The following is a 19,366-nucleotide window of genomic DNA, read 5'->3' as shown; positions in this document are numbered from 1 at the left end:
AAACGGTGTGTCGGTAAGGATGCTAGTCCCAAAAGTCCTAAGTATTATTTTATAATTTTATTTATAAAATGCATAATAAATATTTTAAAATAAACAAAAACATCTGTAATAGTGAAATTTTCAATTTCATAATATATTTCACTCATATTCAACCCCTTGAGTTTTAATACTTATTGAACATGCTAGTTATTTACTATAATTGATGTTCTAAAAGTGCCTAAGATCAAAATTGCTTCCGCATGTGTTATATTAACATCATCCATTGGTATCAGAGCAAGTTTTAGGCACTTTATTTACATTAATTTGAGCATACGCCACTTCTAATGAATAAGATTCGACGATTTTTTTCAAGAACCCCCCAACGAAAAATAGACACTATTCCTTCTTTTCTATTGAATCGATCGTCTCGAATCACAGATTTCCAAGAAGATTAGATCATTAAAAAAAAGAAGAACAGAGAAAGGAAAGATTGAGTAAGATGGAGAAGAAGAAAATGAAGAAAGAGAAGCTCATTCACCTCGTCACCATTAATTCGGCCGAACTCCTGAACCTCGGTAAAGCTATTTCAAAAATTACGAATTTATTAAACATTAAATTAAAATTTTTATATAGTCTCAATTTTAAATAATTTTTGGTAAAATAAAATATTTTTTATTTGAAATTCTCATAATATTCACATGTGATAAAAGGCGACCATAAATTTTGAAGATTCTAAAACATTTTGAAAATTTTAATTTAACAAAAAGAATTATCACTCTCTTTTTTCTCCAAAATTCATTTTTTAATTTAAATATAAAAAAGTCAAGCGAACAATATCACCTTTTTTATATACATAATATTTGTCGGCAAGATTTAAATACTTTATTTTTTAATGTTAATATTATTTTAGTATAATTTTCATTGAAATATATTAAAATAAATTTTTAAAAACTAAATACTGATGTGGCACTTACACAAACCAGTAATAAATAAGAAAAAATCGAATTAAAAAAGTTTCTATTTTTTTAATTAAAAATTAGATTTAAAAAATATTAATCGGCATGTTTTTTATTTAATTTTAAAATACATAAATAAGTCTGAATTTAACCCTTATATATAAGAATATATTCGATATACGATTTAACATAAATTTAAATATCATTTAGAAAAAGTAAAAGTTAATATTCTAAAATATTTAAATATTATTTTAATTCGCACCTAAAATTAAATAATATAATAAACATCTGTGTCAAACGCTAAAAAATATATATTTTAAAATAAATAATTAAAAGTAATATATATAATAAATTAAAATAAACGTTTTTTTTTTTTTAGTTTTAGAATATTATTAAATCCTTATTTTAATTAGGTAAAAAAATGGAGGGCAATGCCAAGTGGGTGACGAAAATAAATGTCGTAGCTTCTATTAATGTCGGTGACGTTATTAATCTTAAGTTCAATGTTCAAGTCTTCATATTTTAATTCCTATTTAATAACTAAAGATAACTCATTAGTTAATCCAATGCTACTGGTCATCGTTTAGCTAATTACTGTAAATGTCGTAGCTTCTATTAATGCTCGTGACGTTCGTGAAGGAAATTAGCTGTGAGATCCAACGTCGGTTGGAGAAAGGAACGAAACGTTTCTTATAAAGGTGTGGAAACCTCTCCTATAGATGAATTTTTAAACCATGAGGCTGATGACAATTTGTAACGAGCTAAAGCGAACAATATCTGTTAGTGATGATTTGGGCGGTTACGTTAACTATTGATTCGCATAGTTAAACAAAATGAATTTTAAATTATATAATTAATATTATCTTTTTCACAATAATTTGCATGTTATTATGTTATTTTTTAAATCTACAAATTAGAATTATTTTAATTTTACGGTCTCTCCTTCACGAATATAATAAACTATTTAATTTAATATTTTGTGGTTTTAATGGCGGAATTAGGGGTAGGGAATGGACGTTGAAAAGGATGGCGGCGTCTGGTCCAGTAGTTGGCTACGGTTTGAAAACGGTTTTTTATGGTCATTTCATTTAATGACCAAAAAAAAAAAACCCAATTCTTGTATTTTTTTTATGGTCATTTCATTTAATTTCTTTATTTTTAATTAAAAAAATTGATATAAACTATTTTTTTTTTAAATACCTTTGTTTAAAAAATATTTATATTATTTATCTTTTTAAAACACTTTTCAAAAATTGCGTTTAAATAAAAAGTCAACCTTATGGATCTTCAGATGACTGGAACTTTATTAAGTCAGATTACTCAATCAAAATTATAAAAGGTTAGGTTAGGTTAAAAAATTCTGATTCGTGTTGAGTTGAATTTTTGGAAGGTAAACTCAACTTACCAGAAAAATTAAGTTACAATCAAAATTTTGATTGATGTTGAGTTGACTTTTTAAAAAGTCAACTCAACTAAATTGGAAGGTCAACTCAACTAACCAAAAAATAGAGTTACAATCAAAATCCTAATTTATGTTGAGTTGAATTTGTGGAAAGTCAACTCAACTAACCAAAAAAATCTATAAAAAAAAAAAAAATAGAGTTACGGTTTATGTTGAGTTGAATTTTTTGAAGGTCAACTCAACTAACCAAAAAAATAGAGTTACAATCAAACTGTATCCTTAAATCATTATGAAGGTTAAAAATATTTAATGTTCCAGGTAAGTAATATGATGTAACTTGTGACGGTTAGATATATGAGATTTACAAAATTTTAGTTATTAATAGTATTTTTTAAAAATAATAATAAACAGCTTAACTTGATATCAAAAAGAGTTGGGTTGAGTTGTGAACTTTATTCGAGTTGCTCGGATCACCAAATTCAAAAGTTTATATTTGTTCTAAAGATTTTTTCGACTCAACCCGTACATGACTCTAGTATGAGTAAAGGATGTAGGGCTTTGTGCAGTTACGTGGTCAATACGACTCAAGAAGAACGTCGCTTAACCTACCGGGGCCTACCTCTCAACCTCCCTTCACTTTTATTTCTAATAATTACAAACAACTTAACCTTCTCGAGTCATGCACAAACGTTCATTTTACTACTATAATTTCATTTTGCACAGTAAGTATCATCGATTTTCTAATGAATAATTTGTTTATGATTTAATTATAAAATAAGTTCCTCTCGAGCCAATAAGCCAATGATTCTAATGAATAATTTGTTTATGATTTATAAAGAGATTATTATTATTATTATTATTATTATTATTATTATTATTATTATTATTATTATTATATAATATATTTGTTGGGCTCCAGGAATGGGAATGTCGAAATAGGGGCAGGGTCAACGCCAACTTCTAGTAATTAAGTATTTATTTTCTTAAAACCCCCTAAATATAAATAATTTAACAGTATATGCACATAAGTTTTTGAAATTCCAAATTGACCCAGATATTTTGGCATATTTTAAAAGGATCACGTGGTTGCTGATTTGAATAATCCAACCGTTTCTTCATCTGCCTTTTTACCCCAAAACGCAATCTGCCACTATAATTAAAAACAAAAATAAATAAATAAATAAATTTATTTATTTATTTGGGGTTTTTTTTTAAATAAATATTTTGGTGGGGCTAAAAGGTGATTATTTGTTTATTATATTCCCCATTAATAAAGTTTTTGTTACGAATGTGACCACATGCAAGTTGTGTATACTCTTGTGACATTGCTTCTTTATGTTTCCAAAAGTTTGCTTTGGATCCAATTTGTTAGGTATATTTCTCAAATCTTCCATTCTCGAACATCGTAATGAACTAAATTATGGGTATCGTGCTACACGGTAAAGGAGAGAGAATAGAGTTTCAAATGGGTAATATGACCCGAACATATTGATTGAATTGTAAATGTGACACTCAAGTAAAGGAGACCAAATGAGAACGATCTTAAGAATTGAAAGTTACTACCTACACGAACAACGTGCACCTCCAGTGGCTCAATCATAAGAGTTTCATAGTTAAACGTGTTTTACTTAGAGTAATTTTATGTTAGGTGACCTCTTATGAATTTTCTGAGAATACATGTGAGTGAAAGTAAAATATACTGAAAGGACTTGTGTTGATATGTGGGGATAGTCTTCACGCTTAAAAGCGAGAAGTAGGTAACGTAATCATGTCATAGGGGAATGTTGGGCCGTCAAGTGTCGAATTCGAATTCCGAATCATGATTCAAATCATGGGTATGAGTCGTTACGATAGATTTGTGGAGGATCCTTTAGTTTAGACAGAAAATGACGAAAATTGTTATTTTAAAAATGCGATTTGCAGTAAAGAGATTGTGATCCAAGATTAAACTCTATCGAATTAAGGGCACATCAGAGATAAGACGAGTTGATATAGATAAGCGTTAACCACTCAAGATGGCTAAGAATTGACCAATAAATAACTACTTAAACGAGGCTCGGTCCCCCTTGATTTGTTCAAACGAGGCTGGGTATCGAATTAATTTAGCCCACGAGGCCAATATAAATGATTTGTCTATTTTGCCCCGTGTTCGAAGGTTCTTCTTCCTCCTCTGAGCTAACGAACACGACTTGACTTTGACTAACATTAGCTCACATTTGGTACTTTGACTTCACCGCATCGTGAGATCTTTATATATAAGTAAGCAATTTTTACGTTCTTTTACTTATTAGACTATATTTATAAATACGAACATATAGCTTAACGTTTAAGACGTTTACAATCTTTTCTTAATTAATAAACATAGGATTAATAGTTTAATTAGGGGAATTAAAATAAAAAAAAACAGGAAAAAAAGAAAAAGAAATTAAATGAAGGGAGGAAAGTACAAGTTAGCGTACAAAGAGAAGCGCCGACACAAAATCGTGACCGACAGCGTTTTTGTTGTCGTAACAAAAACAAAAGGTACCTCCGAAAGTCAAATTTATTAGCTGTTGCCACGTGTCCTCTTTATAAAAAAAAAAAATATATATTATTATTATTATTATTTTTCCCCACTTAATTTGAAGAATTAATAGGTAAGGAAGGTGGTGGGTGATGGTGTGTTTATGTGATGCATATTCATACACTTTACTTTCAAATTAAAATTTGTCATCTTTACTTTTGGATTTATCAATCTTTCCTAAACTATGAGAATCATATATTCTAACTACCCACATTATTATTTTTAGCTTTCGCTCTTTAATATGTATACATCTTCTTTGTTTGTCCACTGTTTCGATTAATAAATTAGGGTATATTCAGTTAGAGTTCTCGTTGTTGGGTTGAATGTCCCTGTGACCTATATGGGTCACGACCTCACGTATTTATAGAGGTAGGAAATCATAGATTCTCCTTGATCCATGGTAACAAACAAGAAAATGTAATCCTGACCATCAACACTTTCGAAAAAAGAAAGTAAATTTTCTTTTAAAGTTTTATTCAACGAGTTTTCTTTAATGCTTCTTGAATTAACATACTACAATAGAGATCCATTATAAACAACAATATCAACGTGTACATCCCGAAAGGTAGCCTTCTTCACTCTCTACCTAAGTAGTGAAGCTTCCTAAGGTCTTTCTGATGTGTAGGTAGTCCGTATCTTCATAAACATGTATATTTCATTGAGTCTCTCTTTAAAACAGTGCTCACATCGTTACATCTTAAGGAAATTCGTTCTCTTAATTAAATATGATGATTATATATTTACTTTATCTTTGTGTGGGTCGTACATTTTAGGGTTCTTGAACTTCTAGATAAATAGATTAGATGACGAAGCTAAAAATGACGTATCGTTAATGTGTCGATCTATCTAACTTTTTTAAATCACCCTTTATAATCCACTTTTTTTACTCACATTTTTCCTCAAACAAACTGTAACGGTCCAAGCACACTGCTAGCACGTATTGTCTTATTTGGACTTTTCCTTTCGAGCTTTCCCTTAAGGCTTTAAAACGCGTCTGCTAAGGGAAAATTTCACACACTTATAAAAGGTGATTTGTTCTCCTCACCAACCACGGGACATCACATAAACTAATTCAATAAAACCCACAATCTCCACTACTAAAACAAAACAAAAACAAACAAGTCCAAAAAAAAAAAAAAAATGATAATAACATCCAAATTTGAAAAAACCTCATAATATCCAAAGAGGCAGTAAAAAGAGAAGCAGTAAAAATAGGAAAAGGGGCAGTAAAAAGAAGAAAAGGGGCAGTAAAAAAGAAGAAAAGGGGTAGTAAAAAGAAAGAGGTTGGGTTCTTGGATTTGTTGGATAGCCATTGGAGTATATGGGGGTGGGGGTTCGTGTGGGTTAAAAGCGACATGTCGTTAACGTTCTTTCTGCCTCCAGTCGAAGGGTTCCCAAAAGAAGGGCTTTTTTTTTTTTTTTTTTTTTTTTTTTTTTTTTATTGGAGGTGTTCGGCTTTTTGTAGAGAGAGAGAGAAGGCATTAAATGTAGAGAGTTGCATAATGGGCATATAATTGTACCTATACTCTGCCTCCTCTACGCCTCTGGTCACGTACCACAATATGCCTAAACCCTACCATTTCCTATCCCTTTCAAAGACCCTTTAGAGATCATTTAGAGAAGTTCAGATCATTTAGAGAAGTTCAAAACAAAACTCAAAGTGAATAATATCATATTATGTAATGTATTTGAACATATTATAATTACTTGAAGGCACTCTAAATGTATTGTAAACATGATTGATTGGTGCAGAAAATATGATTGTGAAAGGGATGGGATGGAAGGTGAGAGGTGTTGGGGATAATATTATATGAGTAATCATTATTCCAACCATTGATTCTCCCTTTTTTTGGACATAAACACTTCATTCATTACCTTCCTTGGCCTCTTCCTCTGCAACCAATTATTTTCTTCGTCTATTCCAATTTCAACATTTTACCAATAAACTTCCATAATTTCCTTCCCTATTTATCATTTTTTTTTAAAATCTTTTATGGGAATTTAAATAATTTTACAGATATTTTAGAAAAAGGATATTAAGTTTAAATTGTACTATAATCCTTAGTTGGGTTTCTGAGTTCTTTTATACGTATAAAATTATTCAACGAATGATAGGATTATTGGAATCTTTTGAACAAAGAAGGTAGGAATAAATGGGAGGAAGAAACCTTACAATTGGCTCTTTCTTGGCTCCATTGATCCAATTTTGGAGGCAGCATTTTGGGCCCTGAAGAATGATACAACAAGTAAGGTGTGTTAGTACCAAAAATAATTACAATTTCACCATACAAAGAACTGTCATCAAATTATTTTCAGGACCTATTGTGGCAAAGGTCTATCTTTTTTTCCTTAAATAGTAAGGACAACAACAATAATAATGATAATAATATGCAAATGTAGAGCTCTCACAGCCCTCTAGGCTCTAAGTGGGAGAGAAGGGGAGGTTGGAGAAATAGAGGTAATAATAACAACAATAATAATAATGCATTTACTTCTTCTCTTCCAGACTATGAAAAGCTATAATTTTTGTATGAAGCTCATGGTTCCAAATTTGTGCCTACATTTCATCATTTATAAGATTGTCACATTAAGTTGAAAAAAAGTTGAAGTTAAGGAGTGTTCGACTTGTACGCTAAATTTGTGCAACCGAAGTGAATACTCGTGTTGTCCATAGTGACGAAACAACGTTATATAAAAAGAGCCTAATCCCAAAAATAATATTCATGAAACCACCTATGATCTTTGCAATGCAAGCCTAGAGTCTAACATCAATTTACACCCCTTGCTATCCACTAGTCAGCCTAGATACGAGTATGTACAATTTTCATTACATAGAATACTTGAAATTCAATCACAAAGATTCAATCATTCAAACCATGGCATGAAAATGGCATTCGAGTGGCAGCATCTTCACGCCGACAGTCTGGTTTGACCTATCAACAAATCATCTTCAATCTAAACATAACTCAATAAATCCAAGTTGCGTAAAAACGTCTGTCCTAAAAACAAACTTCAAGAACTTCCAAGACTACTAACATAGAAAATTAGTTAAAAGATAGAACCTTGTAGCATCCCATATAATACAAAACTGCAGCTCAAGCAAAAATTTTGAAGTAGAATGAAATTAATAATAGTACGATCTTAGAGGGAAAATAGTAGACCAAAGCTTTTGAATCTCTAGATCATATAAGAAAGAAATAATAAAGAATGTTTTTCCCCCCGGGGGGAAGGGGAAGATTTCTACTCTTCCTAGTACAAAAACACTCCCAATAGAAACAAAAAAAAAACAACTTAATAAATCAACATTCCCTTACAATTCTTAACCCTTCTTTTTCAAGTCCCAAAAGAACCCACCATCCTACATAATATCTGAACTCCCATCATAACCTTATAACGAAAAAGCCTAGTAAATAACACACATTAACAGCTAAAGCAAATATATGTAGAAGCAAGCCCCTCCCAATCACTAGTAATCCTTAAACTGATAGACATTTCCATGTCATTACACTACCTTCTCTTCCAAATATTACATAAACACACCATATAAATTTTAGCAAGAACCTGCACGTAAGAGTGCGAGTGCCCCGATTGCAGTTGAAGGCATTGGCTGCAGGCAACACCTTGGAATGGGACTGCTGATTACTCCCCAGACACTAGAAAACGATTTCCAAAAGCCTCTCTATTGTCGGAGCATTTCCATTTACCCCCTAGTTTTCGCTCTCTTCATTCCGAGGCTATTGTGGAAGGGAGACACAGAACTAGACATAGGTGAACCCTCCTCACGAAGTGTGCCATTGAGCAAAGCTAGCTCTCGTAGCTGTTGCTTCTTGTAGAAGTCGTGAGATTCATCCTAGATAAATAATTTAATAGGAAGAGAGTAAAAAAAAAAGAAATGATATCGGTAAGAAGAAATGAGACACCATACTAAAAAACGAGATATACAAGATCTCATCAGATACTCACTATTGGTTTGAGCAAGTCCTCGAGAATCTCGTGGGCCTGCATAAGGCGAGCATCAATAATTTCAACTGGCAATTCTGCCTCAACTAGAATGTGGAGAGGCTCATTCAAATGCTCGTAACCTGGTTTGCCTCTCAGCATTTCTTCCTACAGGACATAAACAATGGAATAAACTTGGTACCTTCATCAGATACTGAATTTTGATTCTGATATTTTAACATTACAGAATAAATGTAGACTCCCAGGCATAAGGGTGAAAAAGAATCGTATAAGCTGCTTAAAAATTTTAAAAAGAAAAAAAAAGAAGCATCAATACATACTATATATATATACAATTTATGCCCGAAGAAGATTAAACAAAGATATTTCATATCCCTTGAAGACAAGAACTGACGTGACTGCTACATATAAGAATCCTTCTGAAGTTCTCTAAGTCAGCAGCAAGAATAGAGAGCGAGAGAGTGAAGCAAAGAGACAATGTTTTCCCCACTCAGTCAAAATTAAAACTATTTTGTGGTTGATTCATAACAATTAGCATCAATTCATAAAGATAACTCACAGAATGGGAGGTTAAATATGGAAACCACCCATACCCACACCAATCACAAAGCTCCCAATAGTCATAAAAAAGTGAATAATACAAAAAAGTATATGTATTTAGAATGACATTTTGAAACAATTAAAAGACAATAAGCTCCTAGTAGATGCTAGGAATGAATAAGCAAGATCTAGAACCTTCTTCGTCTCTCACTTCTCTTTAAAATTCCTTTCAAACCAAATTCTTAAACAAAATTTTGATAGCATTGACCCAAGCGACATTAGACCGGCCGCCCAATTTAATACAAGAAAAAAATTGATTTTAGAACAAATGGATTCAATAAGAGGCACACTAATCTAGAACAAACGGAGCAAAGTAACTTGAGGAAGGGAAGTTAAAGCATATGTGCCCCATCTTTCCTCTCTAAATAACCTGAATATAACATTTGGGAAAGGTCACAAGATTACGTGGTGACTTCGGTCAATTGTTCCAACATAATGCGGGTATGAGACAAAATGAAAAATATCTCAAGCAGCAGTTGAGCTCCTACACATGACAATAAGTGACTAGGAGACAAGCAACAGGTACTAGATTGAATTTCCCATTTTGTTCCAAGGGAAATTCTCAAACACACTACACGATACAGCAACCAGGTCATACTTCTTTTCTTCTAAGCTTACCAAATTCCCGAATTCCCAAGTTTTGAAGCGAAGAGTAATTGAACTTTGGTGGAAGCCTCCATCTCTATTTCTTTCCAAAAGATTTATAAAAAAATTCAACGGTAATGGGTTTTAAATTACTAGAAAATGAAATAATAAACAGCCACCATCAAGTCCTAGTTGGCCAGATGGACAAGTAGGGTCTTCCCACTACTTTAGTCCTTAGTCATAACACCAATTGTTTGTCTTCATGAAACTCAATTGTAGAAAGGGTTAAAAAAAATCTCTTAAAAAAGGGCATTCATCCATGAGGGGTAGAAGGAAATTTCTATCGAGTCTATATTGAGTGAGAGTTCAAAATACTTCTGTTTTGCTCTCTTTTTAAGATTCATTCCACTTTCAATAATAGGGTGGAGAAGATCATGGGGGAATTTCGATAGAAGGGGAGGGTGTGAATGAGGGAGGGTTATTCATATGATTAGTGGGAGGCATCTCAAAACTGATTGAATTAGGTGGGTTGGGTATAGGATATTGATCACATTATTGGGAGTTGCCAATTTGCCTAGTTGGTCTTCCATTATTCTTTTCCCAAACGTGTGGTGTATTTTGGGTTCAGTCCAGACATTGTTTTTCTATGGTTGAGGAGTTGCTCTTCACTCCCCCTTTCATGAGAAGGGATATTTTGTTGTGAATTGCAGGTGTTTATGCTATTCTTTGGGGCCTATAGCTTGAAGGGAACAATAGGATTTTTTGGGAATTTGAAAGATTGTGGGAGGAAGTTTTGTTTCTTGTGAGGTTTCATGTTTTTCGTCGAGCATGGGTGCATAAGAATTTTGTGATCATCCTTTAAGTCTCATTTTGTTAGATTAGAGCCCCTTTTTCAGTTGGGCTCCTTTCCTTCGACTGCTTTATTGGAAGTCCTTTGTATTTTTTTCATTTTTCTCGATAAAAGCTTGATTTTACAGCCTTGTTGACAAAATGGCTGCAACAATTCCCTTTGGAACCTAATGCTTTATGTAATGTTCTCATCCTGTTTTTCTAGGTTGTTAAAATTTACAATTGAGGCAAGACTAACCACTTCTTTGGAATATTATTGGGTGAGGAATAATCCCCTTTGGCCTTTGCATTCTTTTCCCTGGTCTATACCATCTTTCTTCTCTGAAGTTTTAAATGTATATAGCTTTTTCCCTCACGATCTTATACCATATCATTTTTGTCACCCACTTCCCAGGTAGAAAAGAAAACCTTTGATTAAGTCACAAGGCTATCGACACTTTTTGATTAATTGCAATGCGAAATGACTCGATCCATTTTTTGTCTCCACATTGCTGTTCCTTTTGCTATAAGGAAAGGAAGCTGGATCCCAAGAACACATAACCTTCTCTTGTTTCTTTGCTGCAGATTTTGGAAGCAGACACTCTCGTTTCCAATTGGTTGACGGTCCTTCCAAAGGATCCCGAAAGTATTCTTTGTCGAACTTTGTCAGGTCATCCTTCCACAACAGAGAAAAAAAGTCCTACAGATGGTAGTTTTTTCGAGAATTTTCAATGACAAGGAAAGATTTGCTGATAGTTTTTTTTTTTAATATATTAGCTTCCTAGCTTTATCATGCATACACCTTTCAAATCTAATAGCTTTTTTACATTATTGTCTAATTGGAGATGTTTATTGTAACTCTCTTAGGATTGGAATCTCTCCCTTCTTATGTAAATTCCTGTTATTCCCTTCACACGACTGCCACTAGATATCATTGGGAGTTAACTTCTTTCCACGCTTAATCCTCTCAAGCTGAACCTGAGTCCTCATAAAAGTGTGCATATATTGCACCTCCAATTCCTTGGAAAATTGCATTCTTTGCTTCTCCAATTCCACCATTTGCCGCATCTTCTCGACCTCCACTCTTTCATACACCTCCCAAAACCTTTTAATTGCTCTTGTCAACCTACTCATCCCTTCCTCTAACGTCTTTCTTTGCTCAGTCTCCTCTTCATCTTCCTCCATCAGCGCTATTGTTGCAGCTCTAGCTGCCATAGCCAAGTAATCCCTCCAAAAATTACCCTTGTCCATTGCCACCCCAAGTTTTTTTTTAGACATCGCAATGACAGCCCCAGTGGGGTGGGGGGGAGGTATCTTCCAAAAAAAGCAAAGGAAGAGCCTTGGGAGGAGAGGAGGGTTTCTTCATGGACACAGAAGGTTCAGTCAATTCATCAAGACGACCAAGACAAGAAAAACCCCCCATGGGAACCTGAACCCTGGCCTTCTCATTCTTGTACTTCCTGTTAATCATGTTGAAACGGTTCTTACACTAAACATCAGTGCAATAGGTATCCATGACCCTTCTTTGGTAAACTTCATATGATAGTGAAATTTTCTTCTTATGAAAAAACACCTTCAGTGAATGTTACTTGTCCATGATATAACCAACATAATTTGCTACATCGATCTTTCTGCAAATTGATTTCTAAAATCAAATCATGCGGAGAAGTCTTGGGAAGAGATTTAGTCTTGTGTAAATTTAATGATTCATTGTTGGGCTGTTTTTTGTTCGCCATGTATTGTCAGGTCTTATTCAATGTAGTAATAATAATAGTAAACAAAAAATTGATAACCCTGGTGAAATCAAATGCTACCATTGTTCTCTTAAGACTTGTCCATATTCACTCATTTCTTCATTTCAACCAAGAATATCTCTTAAGACTTATCCATATTCACATTCGATTCTTTCAATCAATATAATCTAATTATTTTTTAAAAAAAATTGTGTGTGTTCAGGCTCGCTTGCACACACCTTAACCATTCTCACAAAACAATTGACTAAACCTACTACATTTGGTTACCAAGGTCATAGAATATTAAATCGTAGGAGGGTGGCTACTATGACTTGTGAACTCATTTCCTCTAAGCCCTTTATTATTTACACGACCCTTAGTGAAACTAGGCCAACCCATAGTAGTTCAATATGCTCTCATCCTAAAGAAAACATAAAAATTATATATAAATATATATATATAAACCATTATGATCTAAGCTACTCAATTTCCACATCATGAAAACAAAATTTCATCATGAAGTTCTTTGTCACGTACAAAGAACAAGTCAAATGAGGTTTCTATTCCTCATCAATACTAAAGGCAGGTATGACATAGAACTTTAAATCATTGGTTTGAGACAAGAATGAAAATAATAAAATAAGATTTGCAACAACTCAAATACAAAAAATGTCCAAATTAATTTTAAAGAATAATTGAAATTGAGATTTAATGAAGTAAAAATTAAAAAGATTGTCATTTCATTAACAAATAGTTCTATTAAATATTAAACTGTCTCTTGTGATTTATCAAAAACAAATAAATACAACAAGTTTAAAGAAATAGGAGAGGTAAATGGGGGGGTCTTATAAATAAGAAGATAAAGTTAGAAAAAGGGAGAATAGGGGCATGAGAGGCAAAGAGAATTGACAGGGAAAATAAAAAATAGGGGGAAGAAGTTATACAAGAGACAGAACTGGGGAGAAACGGGTGGAGTATCTATCTCTCCCTTCCTCCATTCGTGTTTATTAAAAAAGAATTCATGGAAAGGTTACCAAACTTAAAGATAGGAGTTAGGTTGCAACAATTCTCTCCATCTTTGCCTGATTTCTACACATTTTCACCGTAAAAATAATAATCTTAAAAGAAATAGTGAAAAAAGTTATTTGATTTATTTAAATGGAAAAGTGACATTGCAACCATTCTTAATGAGGGTGTAATTGATCCAATTAAAAGTTCGAAGACTGAAGTGTGACCATCTTAAAAGTTTAGACATAGAATTTCTAATTTTTCCCTGCATAATATAATAGATTAACAACCGAAACGTGACATACAACATAACATGAAAATGAAAATTTATAGTAAGTTACCTTAATTGGATCCTTAATGCTACCTCGTCCTCTAATCAAAACTCGACAATCGGTACTTGCCTCCACTCGCTTAAGAGAGTTTCCCCTAGGTCCAAGGAGGCGGCCGACAAAGTTATACTATCCAAAAAAAAAAAAAAGAGAAAAAAAAAGGTTCAATTAGATTTCATCAAGAAACATACAAAAAGACAACGCACAAAACACAATGCTAATTTATACATTAGGGTAGTTGTCAACAGGAATGTCTACTCTGATGGTTCTCTTCACAATAAGACTTGACGAACTACCTTGGGAACTTAGCCAATTTTGTGCTGATGAGGGTTGCAATAAACCTGACATCTACATACACAACATCATATAGAGTTCATACCAGAAAATTAATATGAAGGCAATCATCCTACACAAGATATGTTTAACAGCCAACATAACTTTGGTGTAAAGAACATGGGATATTTTCAGAAACAATATATATCAAAGTCATAGATTCTAGTACAACAATCTAGGGAGAAAGTGTAGAGTACTGAAAACACTGCATACCTTGAGAGAGAACATTATAATCATGCATAGAAAGTATGATAATGTTTAGGTTGCTTAAGGGAATACTAGGAATCCCAGAACCATTCAAATGTTGTCGTGGATCTTAAAGTAGCATATTTCTTTTCTTTTCTTTTCCTCTACTTTTTTTCTTTCACTTAATGAAGACACACTCTTGGACAACCATATGAATGCGCTAATACTGACATAAATTACTCTTGGGGCCACTTATTTATGTATTTCAAAATTCCATGTGTGCAAACAGGTAAAGTTTCTTGAAAAGTCCCTTCACCAAGATAGACAAGAGATAAACAAAAGTTAACTAACGAGTCAGCACTCTATATTAGAATATTAGACCCTTGCCACTAAAAAACAAAACATTTAAGTCAAATTAGAAAAGTAATACAGACATAAATTACTCTTGGACAACCATATGAATGCGCTAATACTGACATAAATTACTCTTGGGGCCACTAATTTATGTATTTCAAAATTCCAAGTGTGCAAACAGGTAAAGTTTCTTGAAAAGTCCCTTCACCAAGATAGACAAGGGATAAACAAAAGTTAACTAACGAGTCAGCACTCTATATTAGAATATTAAACCCTTGGCACTAAAAAACAAAACATTTAAGTCAAATTAGAAAAGTAAGATCAATTATTCACACATAGAACTTGTCACACACATAAAGACAAATTAGAAAAGTAAGTAAGCTCCTCAGAATTTGATCGACGTTGTTATCCATTTATCAAGATGGCTGAAGGTGGAGAACCAATTTGTTAGAACCATTAGAGAAGCTGAAAAAACTAAAAGACTGGGAAAAAAATGCATCAGTGAAAAATAAAGCGAAGTCTCATTTTTTTAATTAGAGAAGCTATCCCCAAGTGCAATTAGTAAATTCCATGAGTTAGCAAAAAAATGTAGAAGTTTGTGTCAGCAATGCTTCTTATGTACAGTAAATTAGATGGGCAGTAAGGTTATGTTAATGGTTAGTATCCGTACTTCTGATTGAAACCGTGATGGCCATCCATTCATGTCAGCACCTCCATTTGAAAATATTCCTCCAGAAGCCAGGGGGCTGGAATATTCAAGCCCACTTTGACCTAAAACTGATGCCTTCCCCAATAGTGTGGTTACACGCAATATTTCTGCTCCAAAAATGTCAATTTTCAAGAACAAGATGTACCAGTCAGCGCATTTGTTAAAAAGTTAGTAGTTACCACATAATGGACACACAACATGGTGTTTTTCACTTCTGGGCCAGTGAAATATATCTTTCATAAAGAAATTTAATGTTCAAAAGAAAGAAAAAAATAAATTACTTGAACCCCAATACTATAGAGCAATATCAATATGAAATATTAATATTGCCACCAAATGCTTGAGAAAGGAAGTTCATAAGCTGCATACGCCACAGAAACTCAAAAAATAAAGTAGACAAAAGGCAGCAAAGGTAGAAGAAATCAAATAACTTGAAATAAATTATTAGAATTAATTAGTATATTATAATTTCCATCAAGTTACAGACAAATTCATACTTGTGAATACAAGGAGTTAACAGACAAGTGTAGAAAGAAAGATACAGCGGTACAAAGGCAATGGGAAAGCTAAAAATAAAGGATCGGTTCTCAATGATGCCAAGGAAAGGGACTTGCACTGATAAAAATTAGACTCAGTACCGAACAGCTAGAACATTTACATGTGAGCTTGCATCTAAACTCATATGCTTCTAGACCGATCTATAAGACATAAGACAGACAACCAATGTAACATGAATTCTTTTTTTTTTTTTCTTTTTTTTTTTTTTTTTTGTAACCTAGTGGGGATGGTTGGTCAATATTAGAGATAGGGGAAAACTCTATCCTCATTTTTTTTCATGGGAGAAGTGTCCAATTTTGATTGTAGTCACTTTAGTTTAGTGCTATCAACTATCAAGTTATTGTGTCCACACACACACACAAAAGGTCTTATACACAGCCATTTACTCACTTCAGGTCCCTGCCAAGTAAATATCCAAGGTATTAGCAGAAAGGCAAAGCGACAGGCAAGCATAACCATTAAAGTTAGATCAGATAGTTGCTCATCAGATTCGTTGGATTTAGTTTCAGTTAGATTAGTTCAGTCATGCTTATATGTTCTGTTCAGATTTTCATTGGGCAATAATGCCTCATCCCCAAGATCTCCACAGCACATCAACCAAATGAAAAACAACGATGGAAGCAAACTATTTCTCAAGAGTTACTTCAATAAGGCTACGAAGTTCACCTTGGTTCAGCAATCGACAACTATTAGGGAGCACAGACATAAACGGATTTAGTTTATGCCGCTCTTCCAACAACTCAGAGAGATACCTGCAAAAAAAAGGAAAAATAGAGTAAAAATTAAAATATAATCAGTTAAATGGCCTGTCATAACACGATTATGCCACAAGAAAAAAAAAAGATCTCTAAAAGATATGGATGTTAAGCAACTAAAGAGAGTAGAAAACTTCAACAATGAATAAAAGAAACGTAATCCCAAAATCAAAAGACGGTGTAATAAGCTCAGATCTAACATCAATCAGACAATCAAACAAGAAGCACATGGAACAAGTATAAACTAAGTCCAAACAGTTTAAGAACTTGGTAGCTAGTACGTGAATCAGGTGACTAACACACCGATTGTACAAATCAACGAAGACTCAAAAACAAAACCATACTGATCCAAAAAAAAAAAACAAAGATAAATAAACACAAATCACAGATCTCACAAAGCAACAACACAAACAGCCAAAAAAACAAGAAAAAAAGAGTGGATCGGTTACTTTTCTTGCTCGAGTAGAGCAGCAGCAGATGCAGAAGATGGAGAGCGAAGAGCAGGAAGATGAGGAGAGTGAGGAGCCGAGGGGGAGAGAGAGAAAGACATGTACATCCCGCCTGCAGACGACGCCATTTCTCTCCCTCCTCTCCCTCCAGAGAGGTGTGTGGATATGGATACCGCCAGGATTGTTAGTCTGCGACCACTGCGGGCGATCCCGACACCCTGCTCTCTATCAATGGAGTAAATATGGAAACCTTGCTGGACTTCTTTTATCTCCCTTTATTTATTTAATATTTATAGATAAATATAAAATTATTATTTAAATAATTATAATAATAGGTATTATTTTCAATTTTATTTAATTTTGTTCAAATTTTTAATAGTTTCTATCTAGACCGATACGTTAGGCGAGGGTGCCACTAGGCCCCTCTACTACGAACTGAATTTGACATCTCAGCTATGGAGATGAAGAGACGCTCGTAGTTACCAAGTGGCCCGTTTGGTAAGGGAATTGGCCTTATGATCGAAGCAATTAAAAAAAACGACTCTTTTCGAGTAGTTGAATTCAAGATATTCTAAGTATACTGATATTATTTTCGATGGATAATTGAAATTTAGATTTATAATGGTATGTATTTTAAGTTTTAATTTGTTTTATTAATTTTTAAAATTTTGATTTCTTTTTTAGTTTCTCCAATGAGAATTAAAAAAATTAAATTAAGAATTTAACCCATCAAATTTAAATCTATTAAATTTTTAAGTTTATACCTATTTTATTCTTAGGTATAATTCTATGAGATTTAAATCTCACAGACACCCGAAGAATCTAGTAGATCTCCACGACAAGAACGATTAAGAAAGCTTAACAATTCTAGTAGTAGTGTGATGGTGTCTCCAAAGTGTTCTCCTCCTATCTTTTCTAGTACGGTCTTAGCACCAACGCCCTTGCCTAGCGGTAGGAGTATAGGTAACGTCGAGTTAGGCCTAGGCATGAACTGTAGCGCGTCGAGACGACTAAGTGCCCTTATCTGGTAGAAATGGTAAGGAGTATCCTAAACAAGACTTTTGTGTTGTAAACCCGTCTTGAGAGGGTGTGTGGGACCACGCAGATAACCTAGTAGTTGGTCGGCACACAGGTCTCTCCCTCCAGATTAAGAGTTTCTTTATGGCCTTGTGGAAGGTTACCAGCTAACCTTCCATGGATGATGTGCCTTAGGCCAGAATACCTGTCATTTATGGCTATGCAAGCTGACTAAGTTTAATAAAAGGAAAGTAGTTCATTCTAGAGTTGAGATTTTCCGCTGAGTAGATCTATGGCACTAATAATAGGTGAACCATGTCTAGACCACGAGTGAGTTTGTGATGGTCTTGAAAACTACTTGGAGCTTTGAGGTTTTCTCATAAGCTTAGAAATAGTCTCGAACTTTCTAGAGCCTAGAGAAAAGTCTAGATCGACTTGCTTGTAATGGTTATATCAATGGACATAACTTGTCCTACAGTGCGTAAGAGTGCAACTTTATGTCTATAATGAAGTGACCTATGGTTAATGAATGAAAATTGATTAATTAAAGAGTTTAATTAATTAATTTTATATCATTCAAGTTGATAATCTGTTGGTCCATATTTTTCAGATATTTTATATCATTCAAGTTTAATTAATTAGTTAAGTTACTAGGATAACGATGCAATGAGGGCCATATTTTTATACTCACCCTTTTTTTTTTTTTTTTTTTCAGATATTCACAAGCTGCCCGTCAAGGTGAGAGAGCATTTGAGAATGGCGCGGTGGTGCATTTTTTCATATTTAATTTTGTTTTAGTTTTATCTTATTTGTTTTCACTTTTTTTCTTTTTGTCACGGTCCCAAATTGGAAGCCTAAAAAATTGGATTGTGACAAATTGGTACGAGAGACGTTTTTTTAGGCAGAGTAGTACACTTTTTGTATTCAACTGACCACATGTCTCGTCGCAACTAAGTATCCAGTCTAACCCTGTAAAGTAGTATATGAAATGTTATAAGAGCTACTGAACTCGATGTATGTTTTAGAGATCATGGCTGCAAGGTTTTGGTTAGAGCATTTAAA

The 19,366-nt window shown here is 33.4% G+C and overlaps 1 protein-coding gene and 1 pseudogene across 2 annotated transcripts; both read right to left on the bottom strand.

Annotated features, from left to right (window-relative positions):
* Positions 1–8,056: 8,056 nt before the first annotated feature.
* On the bottom strand, positions 8,057–17,553 carry LOC111788377 (KH domain-containing protein At5g56140). 2 transcript variants are annotated; one of them, XM_023668695.2, is made up of 7 exons: positions 17,288–17,553; positions 16,750–16,835; positions 15,487–15,632; positions 14,172–14,291; positions 13,956–14,072; positions 8,864–9,007; positions 8,057–8,750 (listed from the first exon to the last, which is right to left on the bottom strand). In XM_023668695.2, exons 1-7 carry the CDS (start codon positions 17,413–17,415, stop codon positions 8,601–8,603), a joined length of 891 nt encoding a protein of 296 aa, XP_023524463.2. In that variant the 5' UTR covers positions 17,416–17,553; the 3' UTR covers positions 8,057–8,600. The 2 variants fall into 2 exon arrangements, with proteins under 2 accessions (XP_023524463.2, XP_023524464.2); XM_023668696.2 differs by lacking the exon at positions 15,487–15,632 and having other exon boundaries at positions 14,172–14,284.
* LOC147793404 (trihelix transcription factor ENAP2-like) lies at positions 9,014–13,949 on the bottom strand (annotated as a pseudogene).
* Positions 17,554–19,366: the final 1,813 nt, after the last annotated feature.

Source organism: Cucurbita pepo, chromosome 2 (assembly GCF_057944985.1).
Source record: "Cucurbita pepo subsp. pepo isolate OVF chromosome 2, ASM5794498v1, whole genome shotgun sequence".
NCBI lineage: Eukaryota > Viridiplantae > Streptophyta > Magnoliopsida > Cucurbitales > Cucurbitaceae > Cucurbita > Cucurbita pepo.
Note: the sequence above shows the minus strand (reverse complement) of the source record. Positions and strands in the feature narration are given on the sequence as shown.